The following is a 14772-nucleotide window of genomic DNA, read 5'->3' on the forward strand; positions in this document are numbered from 1 at the left end:
TTATGTATTAGCATAGAGGAAAATGCATGGTATTGCATGGCAGATACTTTTCAGAGAATTTTTTTGTGACTATACCTGCTTCTTGGCATGTGGGGTAAAATTATTATAATATGCTAGTCAAATGGTGACTGGTTAAAAGGATTAATCTGTTGCATGGCGGGTTACAATGCCAACAATCCATTAATTTCAATATAAAATAATAAATAAAATGATGACAAAAGTGAAAGTCTTAAAATACGGGCCATTAGTTCTTGTCTCTGATTACTGGAGTATAATCAGGGAGAGTGATGCATTTTAGAGTATGCTGTGTCTCTAGATTTTAAAGTTATTTGATAGTGAAAATATTGTAATTTTTGAAATTTCTTGTACAATTTGGTAGATAATGTGTATTTCACAGACACTGTTGCCTTCTTAGATTATATAGGCACCTTCCAGGTTTTGCAGTCTTGTTTTGGGCAGCTCTGTTTATGTCAAGTTTGGTCTACAAATAAGGATAAAAAAAACCTTAAATGGCAAATAATTGCTAATATTTACTTTGTTATACTTAACATTACCTTTTGTCTCCTATTTTTGTCTTTTTCTAGTCTTTTCTTTCTCTAGTAAACTTACTCACTTACCCTGCAGTTCTTGAGCTCCTGAATAAACAAGATATACCAAATAAACCGACCTACTCACTCCGTGAAGTACCCACAGATATTATTGTAAGTGTAATTTTTTTATTTTGAATGAAAAATAAATACTTCTGTGAAGGCGTCTTTTCTTATAAAATGTTACTGTAATAATACTGTAATAACTTTTTCTAGATTTTGAAATTTATTTGCATTTTGTATTATATACAGCATGAGGGCAGTATATGCACATATCACTTCATATTAACCTAAATTTTAATTTTGAAATCCTAAAGGTAATATCAAATTTAATACCTAATTTAGAGATCATCTTTCCTGGCTTGTGTTAGAACTGTGTTTTTACATGGGGAAAAAAGTGATGGATAAACACATCTGTATGTGTATGCATTTACATGCTGGGAAAATGCTAGAAAATATCTATACTTGTATTTTTTGTGATACTGATCTATCACAAGTATCTGTGGATTTAAAAAAAAATAAGAAAAGCTGATTGGAAAAGCTATTGGAAAGTTATTGTTTGGGGCATATTTCAGTCCTAAGAAAGATCGTATTGCCGTATCTGTATTTAGTGTTATTTCATTTTTGTTTATGCACCTTCAGTCCATTAGGTTTCCTTCTCGTGCAGAAGTCATGGGCAAATGTAAACTGTGACCTTGAGTGACAAAATCAGACTTTTTCCAGTGAGACAGCATGTGGAATTGCTGTTGTGTTTAAGTGTGTTTAGAACAAGCTCTCTATTGCTGGAATTTTAAGTTGCTTGTCTTAAACAGAGTATATTGCAATCGTGTATGTCATGTTTGGAAAGGATTTTTTGTAGTTCTTTTTCATAGTATTGCTTTGATGATTTTTGAAAGAAATGGGATGCTTTAATTTTTCCAGTCCACTCAGTGTTGGTGTGCCCACTAGTGAATAGCTCTGTTCAGGCATCAAGTTTTCTGGGGCACTGGCAGAGACAGATGTATCTTGAAGGTGGTACCTATTTGAGAGCTTTCAGATTGGGGTAGATCTTAGGTAATGATTTTTGTAATTTTGGAAACCCTGTGTTCTTTTGGCTTTAGAGGCACTTTCTGAAATTCTGTAATTACAGAAATAGTAATACTTATATAATTGTTCAAAGTTCTCTTGAGCAGTTACTAAATGTTTTGCATGGGATTTCTCTCATTTAACTACATGAATCCATGTGTGAAACGTGGATTTTGCAATCCTAAACTAGAAATCCAAGATTATAAATCTCTAGTGCCTTCAGTGCCTGAAGAGGCCTTGAAAGCTTTTTGCATGGGCATGTAGTCAGGGGAAAAGAGAAAATAGCTTCACACTGTAAGAGGGTAGATCTGGATTAGCCATTAGGAAGAAATTCTTCACCATGAGGGCAGCAAGACACTGGCACAGGTTGCTCAGAGAAGTTGTGGATGCCCCTCCATGGAAGTGCTCAAGGCCAGGTTGGATGAGGCTTGGAGCAACCTGGTCTAGTGGGAGGTGTCCCTGCCCATGGCAGAGGGGTTGAAACTAGATGATCTTTAGAGCTCCTTCCAACTCAAACCCTATTATGATTCTATGTAGTTAACAGAAGGGAAATTGTCTGTTCATCTAATGTTAGTATAACAGGTAATGGCTAAGTCTACACACTCAGAAAGCTTCTGGAATTATGCATTCCTCTAGATTTGTTGTAGACACATTTTTGGGCAGTGATTGCAGGGAGCTAAAGATAAAATATTTGACCAGATGGCAATGGTTAGAAAGCAAAGTAAAAGCAATTTCAGTGCCACTAGAAGATTGTTAGAACACTTAATTGCTTTGTGTGCTTTGTTTTCTGTATTTTCAAATCATGTCATGTTGCAAGAGAATCCAACTTTTAATATTTATACTGTACTATATTTGATAATGCACAAAACTTAACTATCTCTGTTTGCCCTATATTTCTTAAATGCACAGTATTTAAATATTTTTTTTTTCTCCTTTGTATCTCTGGCTAACAAGCTACATTATTGACTGAACAGATTATCAGTTGGGTTTTTACTGTCTATAACTGTTCAGTAATGAGGTTTTAATTTTGTTCCTTTAGAAAAATCTTTGTTAATACGTGTCAGATTATTTTTAAGTCTGTTTGCCATGGAGAATGTTTTAGAAAATGGAACAGGGTCTTTTACCTGCCTCTACTATTCTTTTCTACATGTTTAATTTTAGAATACTCGTAGCTATAAAGCTATTATGTGCACAAAATACAAAATAATACAGGAGATATTTACATTTTTCTTCCTTTGGCAGGATATCATTGACAGGCTTATAATTTTGAATTCAGAAGCTAAAATTCACTCCTTATTCAATTATGAACAATCACATGTCTTTGGTCTGAGGTAAGATGCTAATTTTTTCTTCTCTGGTCACATTAGGTAATAGGATATAACATGCTTGGATGTGTTGCTTCTGCTAAGATAATGTTGTTTGGTTTTTATTATGCAAGAAGATGAAATTCTTCCTTTTAAAAAAACATAAGAAGATTAAATGAAAAATGACCTGTGAAATGAGAATAGCAATGAGTCTAATCTTATTACCTGTAAATGGATATATTGTAATATGATAAGCAGTAATAGAAATTGCATGTTGTTATTTTGCCTAGTTGATTGAAAAGAATATGTGGTACATATTGTAGTGCATGAATAAAAAGTACTGAAATACTCAGTAATTTTGGCCATGTTTATATCAGTTTGGTTTGTCTAGTTTCCCTGTGTTTGTTTGGTTTGGTTTTTTTCTTTTTCATTTTTTTAATTTATTGGTTAATTATTACCAATTTCACCAAAACTTATTTTGAGAATGGCAGTACCATTTCATCTGAAATATTTCTAGAACATGAAGAAACACTTAAAATATGCTTGCACTGTCATGCTTGTGCTAAGTAATATTAAGTGCTTTCCAACTTTTTAACATAGAAATTATTTTCTGTCTTTCATTTTTCTGTATTTCAAAGTTGATTATGTAAATCCTCGAACTCATATTTTTGTTATGAATATAGTTTGTGCATTTGAAATAAAATATCTGCTGGATTGTATTTCATGGTATGGAAAACTTTGAAAACCTTGCTTGGGCAAGAGATACAGCCCAACTGATTAAGTCCTGCAATGTTAGCTTTCTACAGCTGTATTTGTACTTTGAGAATACGTTAAAATTATTTCATACTATTGTGAATAACCATACCATGCATTATAATTTGCTGATAAGACTGAGCATGGAGGAGATGAACAGTGGTAGAATTTGGAGTTGATAGATAGGTGATTGTGCCATATAATTGCTGTTTGGGAGGAAATCACCAGTTGAATAGGAATAAGAAGTCCTAAGATGAAATTTCAAAAATAAGACACTATTCTTCATTTAAGATTACACTGACTGCATACAAAGCTTGTCATAACTGTCATTGATTTAATTAGGGATAAAGGAAAGTGACCAGTTTCACAGTTTAAAGGAATAGTTTACTTTAAGATTGTGTTCTGCCTTTGTAAGATAAAAAAACAGAATTCTCCTACAATGAAGTTAGGAACTCTTGTAAGGTACCAACAAAAATGAAGTATTCAACCTGATTGTGTAAGAGGTTGACTCCCATGCTGTGAGACAGAGACTGGTACACAAATACATGGATCATGTGTTGAAGTTGTACTGAATGCTGTCAGATTTCAAGAAAAGATCAAGTAGCAGTTTCATTGCAGGCTTTCAACACTACTCATAAAAATGTTGGATATCAGATAAAGGAATTTATTTTTAAAAAATCAAATATAATTTTCGATAGAGGCTTTGTGTTCTGCAGGGACTCCGGGAATCTCAGTGGTATTAAAAACTTCATATTCAACTTCATTTCATTCAGTCTTTTTTTTTTTTTTAATTTTTTTACCCTATTCCCTTCCCCTTTGCCTTTCATTGACTTTCCTATAAAAGAAAAGAAGATACAGTTCTAGGAATTTTAATATTGGCTCGTGTATAGCACAAACTGTGGTGTTTTATTTTTTTAAATGGCTTTTCATGATCATATGGGGCTTGGTGTACAAAATTTTGTTGCAAATAATAGAAAATTGGTACATATAAGCCTTTTGTTTTGACTAATTCAACTGCCTAGACAAAGATAATTTTTATTGTTACATAGATATTCAAAGTTCTCTGTTAGAAAGGTATCAGAATTCTGGATGTTTCTGTAATTTGTCATGCTTACTGTGTTATTCACAGTATTAAGGCTTATAAGAAATCCTAGGATATATTATCTGACTATCGTAAATATGCAGTTTATTTTAAACACCTTTTGGCATCAAGTTCTGTGAGCTTTTCTGTGAGTGCTGCTGGTTGCAGATGTGTGCTCTGTAAACTGATTCTTGTCTTGTGCAGTTTTTTTCCCATGACTGAGTTCATCAAGAATACCAATTCAAGCAGCAGTGAGATCACATAGTATCAGGTGCTCAACAGATGTGAAAATTCAGAAATTAAAGAATCATAAGACGTCTTAGGTTGGTAGGGACCTTAGAGATCATCTACTCCAGCCTCCCTGCCATAGGCAAGGATGCCTCTTAGACTTCTTTTTTTAAACAAACATTATTAATTATTAAGGGGAAACTTTAGGAAGGACATTGGAGATGAGAAAAGTGGAAGTATATAGACAGTTTCCCACTGATTTTAAAACTTCCACTTCAATGTTCCACTTCAAAGCAGATTTGTACTTATTTATAAGCAGAAATTCTATCAGTTGGCCAATACTGGTTGGTAAAATAACACTGAAGGCTGTATCAGGCACTCCTGTACAGGCTGAAAATCTGTGTGTATAGGAACTAATGCAAAAGTTCTCAAGTCTTTCTATTTAAAAGTATTCTGAATTTAAATTACAATGAGACCACAAATCCTAGAGAAAAGGAATTCACAGCAATAATCAAAGTAAAAATTAGCATACTAAAGACAGAAAATTTTAATAAATTTAATGATTATCTTTATGTCTCCAATACAAGTGTACCTGATATCATACAATTTAATGGCTGTGAGAAAGACAAGATTTCATAAAGTTTGACACTGGAGGTCTTAACCACCTCTCTCTCTTAAGGCCAATCCCACTGAATCTCTATAACTTATATAAACAAAGGAATTACGTAAACAGCAGTTAAATACTTTTTCTTCCAGACTGATGAGTTATATGGCATCATGGCCATATATCTGTATTTCAGTACAGTGAATTCATCTATGAGTTGTGAAGCTTTACAAACTGTCAAGAAAATATATGCATATATTATATTTTCACAGTCTCTGCCTAAAGCATTATTCTAGTGTTTATATATTGCTGTTCTCTCTGAGTTTTCTGTGAATGTTAGTGACACTGTATTGTTAACTGGATTAAAGACTGTAAAAAATACCAATTTTTTACCTTCGATAATCAAACTCTTTTCCCCAAAAGTATCAGTACTCCAAAATAAATTCAAAGATACTCAGTAGTGCTGGCTTGCTTAAAAACAACAGGAAAAATACATTACTGGGAACAGGCATAGACTGTTGGCAGTGGGAGGGGATCAGAGTTCGCTTTCAAAATATTCCCTTCATTTAACAAAGTAAATCCATAACATACTGTTCCTGATTTTTTTTTTTCAATTTTTTTTCCTCTTTTTTTCTCTATGCTAATATTGATAATATGGCATTAATAGGCATCTGAATAAAGAGGAAAAAAACCCTTTTCATTCTTCGTATATGGATCTTACACACATATGCCACTATCATTTTTTTTTTTTGTTTCCTACCCTCTCCCCTAAGCCCCCCAGTGCCTTATTTTGGCTGTAAGTCAATCAGACTCATAAATATTGTAAGATCAAAAGGTCTGTTGTATGTACATTCAGAACCAGAAGAATCTTTATTAGCCTCATGCTTGTTCAGTGAAACACCTCACACTAGTGGGTGTCAAGCAGCCAGGGCAGCAGATTGTTCAAGAGTTTGTCGCTCTGCAAGAAAATAGTTGGAAAACTGTGAGAGTAAAATACTTTTCATTCAGCTAAGCAACTTGGGGCTGTGTAACTTTAAAGACAAATTCTTGAACAATGTGCTGTTCTTGTTCCTCGACAAGGTATCTGAAGGTAACCTATTTTGTAGAGTCATAATTTGAACAGCAATAAAAAATAGATTTATTTTAGGCCTGTGTAAGGTAAGGCTGAAAAAGAGTATTTATTACAGTGCTCTGCATGAATCTTTTAAAAACATTTCTGTTGCTATGAAATTACAGAAAATTGTAAATACTACTCTAAGTCACATGTTCATCAATATCAGCCCGGGGATTGTAGAGCTACAGAGAAGACTGCTGCAGAATATTGGCTTATTATTTTCAGATATGTATGGTAAATATTTTGTCATTTAAAATATCCTGGTGAATTTTTTTTTTCTTGTACTACTCATTTTCTTACTTGCTGAATGGCTGCAGAAGATTATAATAATGTATCTATGTCTGATGGTTTACAAAAGCAGTAAGAGATGCATTTTATGTTATTTTAAGTGTGTTTTCTATTTACCTAGTTTCTGTTTAGTGATAGACAGTTCTTTGCAAACAAATCTCTTCCTTCCAAGTGGAAGGAATGCTGAATGTGTTTGAGGGAAAAGACTTCTGCAGTTGTCAACACTGGAGCATACACGTCCTGTGAATCTTTGACCACTGTTTAATAATCCAAAGTTAAAAGAGGACAGAGTCTACATTAGTAGTGGTGGGGACTTGCAACAGGATAATGTCAGCATGCTTCCACATCCTGTAGCTGTAAAGTGACTTCAATTATATGTTTCTTATAGGTTTATATATTTATATAGGTTTATTATAGGTTTATATATATATTATTATTATAGTTTTATTCATTTCAGGTAATTTATACTTAATAAAATGAGAACAGGAGATCCTGTGATAAGATTATGTCACTTCAGCAAGAACGAGGTCCTGCTACTGCAAAGATATTCTAACTGGAACAGTTTTTTGCCTAGGTACATTTTTAATATTGATTCCAACCAAAGTCATATTATTTTGTGGTCTTAAAAGGAACTAATTGAAAAACATTATAATAAACTATCCTCATAATGGGTGATTTCAGCAACTTGGAAAATTCATAGGTGGTTTAATTATATTATTTTCAGTTGAACAGATTTAGAGATGCAACATAAAAAATAATAAGGTTTTTTTTTTTTTAGCAGCTAGAATTATTTGCTAGCTGTTTTATATCCCATGAAGGACCTTCTGTTCTGCCATAATTAAAGAAGTCGTATGATTCCACTTACCAAAATCAAGGAGATAGTCAGTTTGGCTACACAACTATTAGTTAGCATGTTAGTATTATACTAGTTAATATGTTAATGTTGACTAACAGACTAGATTTGAAACAATACATATTCTCTAGTTCATATCAAATCTTATGTGAACACAAAATATAATTCTCATCAGACTTAATCTATGTTGTGTCGTATGAATGTGATAATAAGAAAAAATAAAAAATGCAATAAGAGTGTTCAGTCATATTATTTTCCAGGGCCAGGAAATTTGCAATTAAATTATTCTTTTGCCATGCTTGAGTGAATAGAGTAGTTTGAATAACAACAACAACACGAAGTAATATGATTTAGACTGACCTCTGCCAGATTTATATAACACATAATGGAGTACTTTCAGGGTTAATTTGGCCTGAAGTTATAAAAGACAATTGTATGTAATGTTCTGTCATGTGTTCTTGTGATTATTAAATTCATTTACCATTATTTGTGTTTCTCTGAAATAAATAAATAACTAAATAAACTACACTAGGTTTTTCTGGTTTAATTATATGTTAAATCTTTTATTGTTTCTGGACAATGTTAAATGTGTTTGTACAGAAGTGCTTAAAAGCCTGTTTTCTAAAGGAAAAAAAAAAATTTTATCTCCATTCTTTCCTGCCATTTCAGACAATCAGAGTTGCCTTACCAGTCCTATTATTGTTTAATTTCTTCACATTTCACATGGGATATCTTATTAAACCTGTGCCACTTTTGTTGTTCTGTGATATAAACTCATAACCAGACTGACTTTACCTGTATTTCCTCTTGAGTTTTGATTGCACATGAAAAAATCTGTTGGGAACCATTCCCTATTTGCTCAAGGCTGTGCCACATGAGTGCCTAAAAGGGATAGAAGTGTTTCTGACCTAGTTCTGTCTGGGTTTTTTTCAGACTTCAAGTTGTTGGGGTTAATTTTTTTTTTTTCTTCCCATTTTGAGAGCTCATAAATATGTTCACCTTTGTCTTACTCTCCATTATTGGATTCCTGACTGATGTGCTATCATTTCAATGTGTCCATCTCCAGGTTGCTAAATGTGCTGTGCTGTGACCTCAATACCCTCTTACTTTTGGAGACTCAGTATAAGGTGTCACAAGTTTTACTAACAGCTCAGAAGGAAAATGTCACAGAAACTTCAGAAGGGCCAGGGTAAGAAGTGACTGATGTTAATATTGTTTTAACTATCAAATGTATCTCCTCGGAAGAAATACCTGAATACCTTAGTCACTTCAAACATACAAATGCTCCACTCAAGTCAGAGTGCAGATTTGTCATAAGTACATGCAGATTTGTCATAAATCTTAAAGTATGAATAGACACAGGCCTTGCTTTTTCTCACATGTCTACCTCAAAAGTGTGAACTGCCAAAAATACCCTATTTTTCCTATTTTTATTTCTGGTACTCTTAAGTTATTTTTTAATTTTTTTAAAAAAGGGTGTAAAATGTGTGATCTAAATATGTCTTTTTATTTCTATTTTATGTTATTTTTCAATGTTATGTAAATAATATATTTAAGATATTTTAAAATGTTTATGAATTAATGGCACCATCAGTACTTTGATTTTTTGTTTTGTTTTTTTAAAAATATGACTTAGTTGACTCTCCAGCTTCTGTAACTTTTCTGAATAAAATTGCACAATATATCCTTTCAAAAGGAAAAGTTTATTATGGGACAGAAGTAGACAGTAACTCAGTCACAGACGCTTTGTCTTTCTCTCAGTATGCTGAATTTTGAGAACTTTCCTCTTATTGTTTGCTATATGGGACCAGTACAGAGTGTAAATCTAACAGTATGGGTGAAAACTCAGCAGATATAGGCAATGGTTAAATGCCATTTGAGGATGCAACCTACTAATTTCTTATTAGGAAAAGGTTGTAAGAAACAATTTATAAAAGCAGATTTTTTTTTTTTTTTTTTTTTTTTTAAATTTTGTACCTTGGGCTATACAGTGACTTCAGACAGCTGTGTGTTGTTATGTAAAAATAACTGTTTATTTTTAACCATGTGAATTTTCTGGTGGGCCAAATAAGGAGCAAATTTTGGTCTTTCAGCTGTGGTTGCCCTAATTACTGGGCACGTGAACATAACAAAGTTTACAAAGTATTCCACTGTTTTATGTCCCGTAGTTGCTCAGATGTTTTCAATCAGTAAGTAGGAAAGTAGGAAGTTAGGATAATGGTTGCAGACATCTCAAAGTACTTTGTGTTTCAGTTTATTTATTTATGTCTTTGTCCAGGTTGTGTTTTAAGTCTGGTTTATCTCTTAAGGTATCCTTGCTTATTAAAGTTTTCTGAATTAAACAGTCAGTTAATCAAAGTGGTTCTGATTCTTGGAGTTGTTTAGTTTTTGTTTGTTTGTTTCTCCAGAGATATTATAATCGATGGTCTATCAGTGGAGAGAAACCATGTTCTTGTAAGGATAAATCTGATTGGAGGACCACAGGAAAGGATTTTGCCTTTGAGAGGACTAGATAAGGTTAGAATTTAAAGTTTAACAGTTTCTGCTTCCATAACTCCTTTGTTCATTAGTTGAACAATTTTGGGGATCATTCAGCATGTGGAAATACTTTAGCATTAAGAAGTACCAGTCCACCTTTACCTTTATAAAGGGATTAAATTTTAAGAAGCTATACAGTGAAAAAAATAGATTTTCCCCACCATTTGGGAAATGTGCATGTGCCCAGGACATATCAGATTCAGATGAAATGTTTATATTGCTCTATTTTAATGTTACTTTTGCTGATAAAAATGTGAGTGCATTTCATCATTTTTTTACTCGTATAACCCCATGGTTTTTTATTAGCTTTACATTTGTAATATCTTGCTTGTATGTGATATTTTTTCTGTGCTAGCATTTTCATCTGCAGTTTCTGATACCTGGAGGTTTCATTGAATCAATGCAGTGTTTGTTAAGAAGCTCCCTAGCTGTTCTGCTTCTTACTACCTGTCAGTCTCATGAAGATGACAAGTAGATAACTGTCAGCACAGCAAAGACAGAGAGATCAATGTATAAAATTGGAAATAAATTTTGTGATGTTTTTTATTTTTATAAAAATCACAATTTCATTTTTGGTCGACAGAAAGAACTGTAGATTGAAACTCTGAGTGGTACATACTAGAAAAAAAATCTGCCTCAAATTCTTTTTGGTATCCTTTAATTTTTATTATTTTTTCTTAGTTATAGAGCATCTCATTGCAAATTTTATCACCGGCATAGAAAATAATCCTTTTAGCTTTACCTGTGTAATTGACAAAATTAATTTCTTTCTGGTCTTGTTTCTAGGGCAGTGATCCATATCCTTGGCCTATGTTTTCATCATTCCCTTTGCCAAAGTGCTATCTTGCAGAAATTCCTAGGAAAACTGAATTCAGACAAGGTACATGGAAAACAAGCAGAGTCGGTGTCAAACAAACGTCTCTGTTCGTCTTTTGTTTTATCATCCTCTTCACCCTCCCCTTCCCATCCCCAAGATTATAATCTTATAAATATTCCAGGATATTTCCTTGTTGGCTGCATTTGTAGCTAAATAAGTTCGTTTGGTTTTGCTTGTCTGGTTTTATGCAACTGTCAATCTGGGAAGCTCTGTTTAGTAATCTAATTCTTATGCAAACTTCAAGATTAACCTTTTGGCTTGTGTCAGGTGGGTGACTCATGAGATGTATTTATATCATCTCTCCAGTTAGTGAAGCAAGGCAGTATGGTTAAGCTACACATTTTTGTATGCTGTTTTCCAGATTCAGATCCCTGTGTTTACAGAGCTTGGTGGTGTGTGAAATAGGCAGCGTTTAGGATAGTTGGTTTCCCCACTGAACATCAATTTGTATGTAATGTGGGCAGACTCAAGAATCCTGTGAAGATCAAGGCAAAGCAGTTTAATTCATACAGAGAAATTGTTTTAAGGTTTCAGTTTGCACAGGCAATGCAAAAGAATATGATAAATGATCCATGATAAATATATCATTCTTTGTATTTGTTCATGTTTGCTGTATACTTGATGGGTACCTATTAGAAAGTGTGAGTTTCCTTAGCAGATACAGATTTTCAAAAGTGATAGAAATTCTGCATTAACTGTGGAATATATAATAGTCTACTCATAAATATTAAAAAGACCCTATATTTTTATAAAAAAAGCAATTCTATTCTTTGGCAAGAGGAAAGACCATTTAGTTATTAGCGGAGTTTTTTTTATCTTAACTCTGGTAATACTGTTCAGGCTTCTGAAGGCAGTTTTCATAAGACAGCAATCAAATCACCTTAAAGTGGGTTCCCAATTCTTTTAAATATTTTTTTCAAGGAGGCAGGTAGTATTGCTCTTGGATTGGAAAAGCATATTTTATTGTATCCGTCAGAGCCTCTCTGATCTCTCATTCAGAGCAGTTCTGTTGCTCATCATGAGCAAATGGAATAATGGAACGAAGATTGTAGTTGTCACTTTTGTGGATGAAAAAAAAGCTAGGAATGCGAGGGAAGAACTTATTGACTAACAGTAAATTTACTGAAATTAAATTTCAAAGTTTGTAAGTGTGTTTGGTAGAGTATTGAAATATTTTTTCCTTGAAATGGCATTTTTGATATTAAAGGTAACTGAAGTTATATATATAACTGAAAAATTAACAGAACACTCTTTTTACTAGTGAAACAAAATGTTTTGTATTTGCTGCATGAAAAAAAAGAAAAAAAACCCATGGAAAAGTTGAATTTCAGTTCTCATTTGAAAAAAATACTATTCATCTATTTGGAATGGTGTATGTGTCTGTAGGAAGGTTATATGGAAAAATAAACTTGTCTATTAAGATGCATTAATTACTTCAGACAATGTTTATAGTTGGAAAACTATTGGATAGCCATATATCAATGATTCACTTCTGTCAAAAATAATTTATGGCAAAGCTTCAAATAATCTACAAGGATCGGTATTTAAATGTGGAAATTAGTTACACAATTTCCCCCTGCTTATACTGCAGCAAGATACCCCATTGCTTTTCTTTTTTTTCCCAATTGTTCAGGTGTTATTTAAGTAAGATAAATTGAGGAAGAACTGTTTAATGGTGATGAAAGGGTGGTGTAGTCCTTTGTTATTCAGTGTTCAACTATTAAAAGAATGGGTTATTTACTTGGAATTTTAACTACACTGTAGGTTATTAAAAGTTAAACTTTTTAGAACTTTAATAAACTGTAATTTTCACTCTTCTATTTGCACAGAAGATCTGCTTTCCTTTTCTAGCTCTTTGGTTGTGACAGTTGGTGATAAGTCTGACTGAAAAATAGTGTCTGTAATTGTCCTGCAAAATGCATTCACTGCTCAGCATTCCCATTTACATAGACAGCTCATCATTCATTAATTACTCTCTTCCTGACTCATACAGTTCAAAATTGCTACCAAAAACCTTCTGTAATAATTTTGTTAAAGTCTTTTGATGTTTTATCTCATCCACTGTGCCGAGTTCTTTGCTTTATGGTGTAATTTGAATGGGAACATGCTGCCATGTTTCTGTTTTGCAGTTTGCTTTTTTTTTTTCCTTTCAATTAACTTTCCTTTTAGCCATGTAATTTTTTGTATCAGCTAGAAACTAGCAGAGTCTCTCTTTTGTAATTTTTTTTAAACTTTCTATGTTTGGGGTTTTTTTTTTTGACAAGGTGACAAATGAAAAAGCAATGAAGAGCTATCACTTCAAGTGATATCCCATAAGGATAGGATAGCAAAATATAACCACATATTGTGAAGAAGGCAGAAATGCAGCAGATCAATTAAGCTGACATAAACTTCTCTTCAACAACACTTCTAGGGCATGTTTTCTTGTTATGACTAAGTATAATTAAAAGCTCATTATCATCAGAAGAGGAAGGTCTTACTCATTTCCTTCCTCACTTCTCTTTCTATAGCTTTTTACTTTTTTTTGCTTATTTGTTTGTTTGCTTGGGTTTTTTGGTTTTTTTGTTAGTTTGGTTGGTTGGGTTTGTTTTTTTTTTTTTTTGTCACTGTTACTAATACTCTGCTCCCTCACTTGTCCTTCGCCTTTTTCAGTAGTTCTGGCATTTCTTCCAGAAAAAAAAGCATTCATGTCATTAATCTAGAATAAGGAAAGAAACCATTTTGTGATGTACCAGAAAAAAGAAGAAAGAAGAGCAAGACTTCTCTCTTTTGGCATTGGCATGTGTTTAGAATGCCTCTAGTGATAGTGTGATAGATCACCCATAGTAAAAAGAAATATGCGTGGCCCAGGACTGTGTGGTACTTGGAGTTCAACTACATGGTGGTAGTGTTGGACAAGTGATGGTTGCCTACTAACTTGTGAAAGTAAGCTGGCATTTATTTGTTATCATGAGATTTTTGGAAGCAATTTTCATTTAGAAAATCACCCAGGGTTCTTCTATTTGTACTGTGATGACCTGGTGGAGGAAGTGATAGTCTATGCTTCATGACAAGTTGTTGAGAAAAGCAAATGGTTTAGCTGGAAAAAAAGTAGATACTGTGTATTGCCACAATATGATACCAGTTACAGTATGTAATCTGTGTATCGTGGTTATGCTGTAGTATCTTGGCTGCATGGATCTTAAGCTTGTTTCCTGGTAGCTGGAGGTTGAAAATTCCTCTGACTCTCTGAGGATCCAAATTCTTCTATCACCTTCAACTGGGAAAAAAACCAATCAGTTGGTCGTATGAAAGCAAGCTCTCATTTTTGGTTTGCTTTCCTGTCTCTGAATACTGATGGTGACCAAAATGGAGATTAAGTTTTGACGTGGCAGTTGTGAAAAGTAGGTAGTTCACATTTTAGCGACAATATTTACTCTTGGATTTTGTTTCTCTAGACTTTTTGCAGACTTGCATACATATATCTATGCTAGTCATACT

The 14772-nt window shown here is 33.2% G+C and overlaps 1 protein-coding gene across 4 annotated transcripts in view; it reads left to right on the plus strand.

Annotated features, from left to right (window-relative positions):
• The window catches only part of TBC1D32 (TBC1 domain family member 32), a 70342-nt gene that overhangs the window by 28589 nt on the left and 26981 nt on the right, over positions 1-14772 (plus strand). For 3 of the 4 annotated variants that reach the window (XM_071741048.1, XM_071741051.1, XM_071741049.1), the window contains 5 exons: positions 585-701; positions 2895-2983; positions 8944-9066; positions 10286-10394; positions 11202-11295. In XM_071741048.1, the coding sequence (XP_071597149.1) occupies positions 585-701; positions 2895-2983; positions 8944-9066; positions 10286-10394; positions 11202-11295 (532 nt within the window). The remainder of the gene's footprint in view (positions 1-584; positions 702-2894; positions 2984-8943; positions 9067-10285; positions 10395-11201; positions 11296-14772) is intronic. The other variant, XM_071741050.1, reaches the window with a different exon arrangement.

The sequence above is a fragment of the Heliangelus exortis genome, chromosome 3, assembly GCF_036169615.1.
Source record: "Heliangelus exortis chromosome 3, bHelExo1.hap1, whole genome shotgun sequence".
Classification (NCBI taxonomy): domain Eukaryota; kingdom Metazoa; phylum Chordata; class Aves; order Apodiformes; family Trochilidae; genus Heliangelus; species Heliangelus exortis.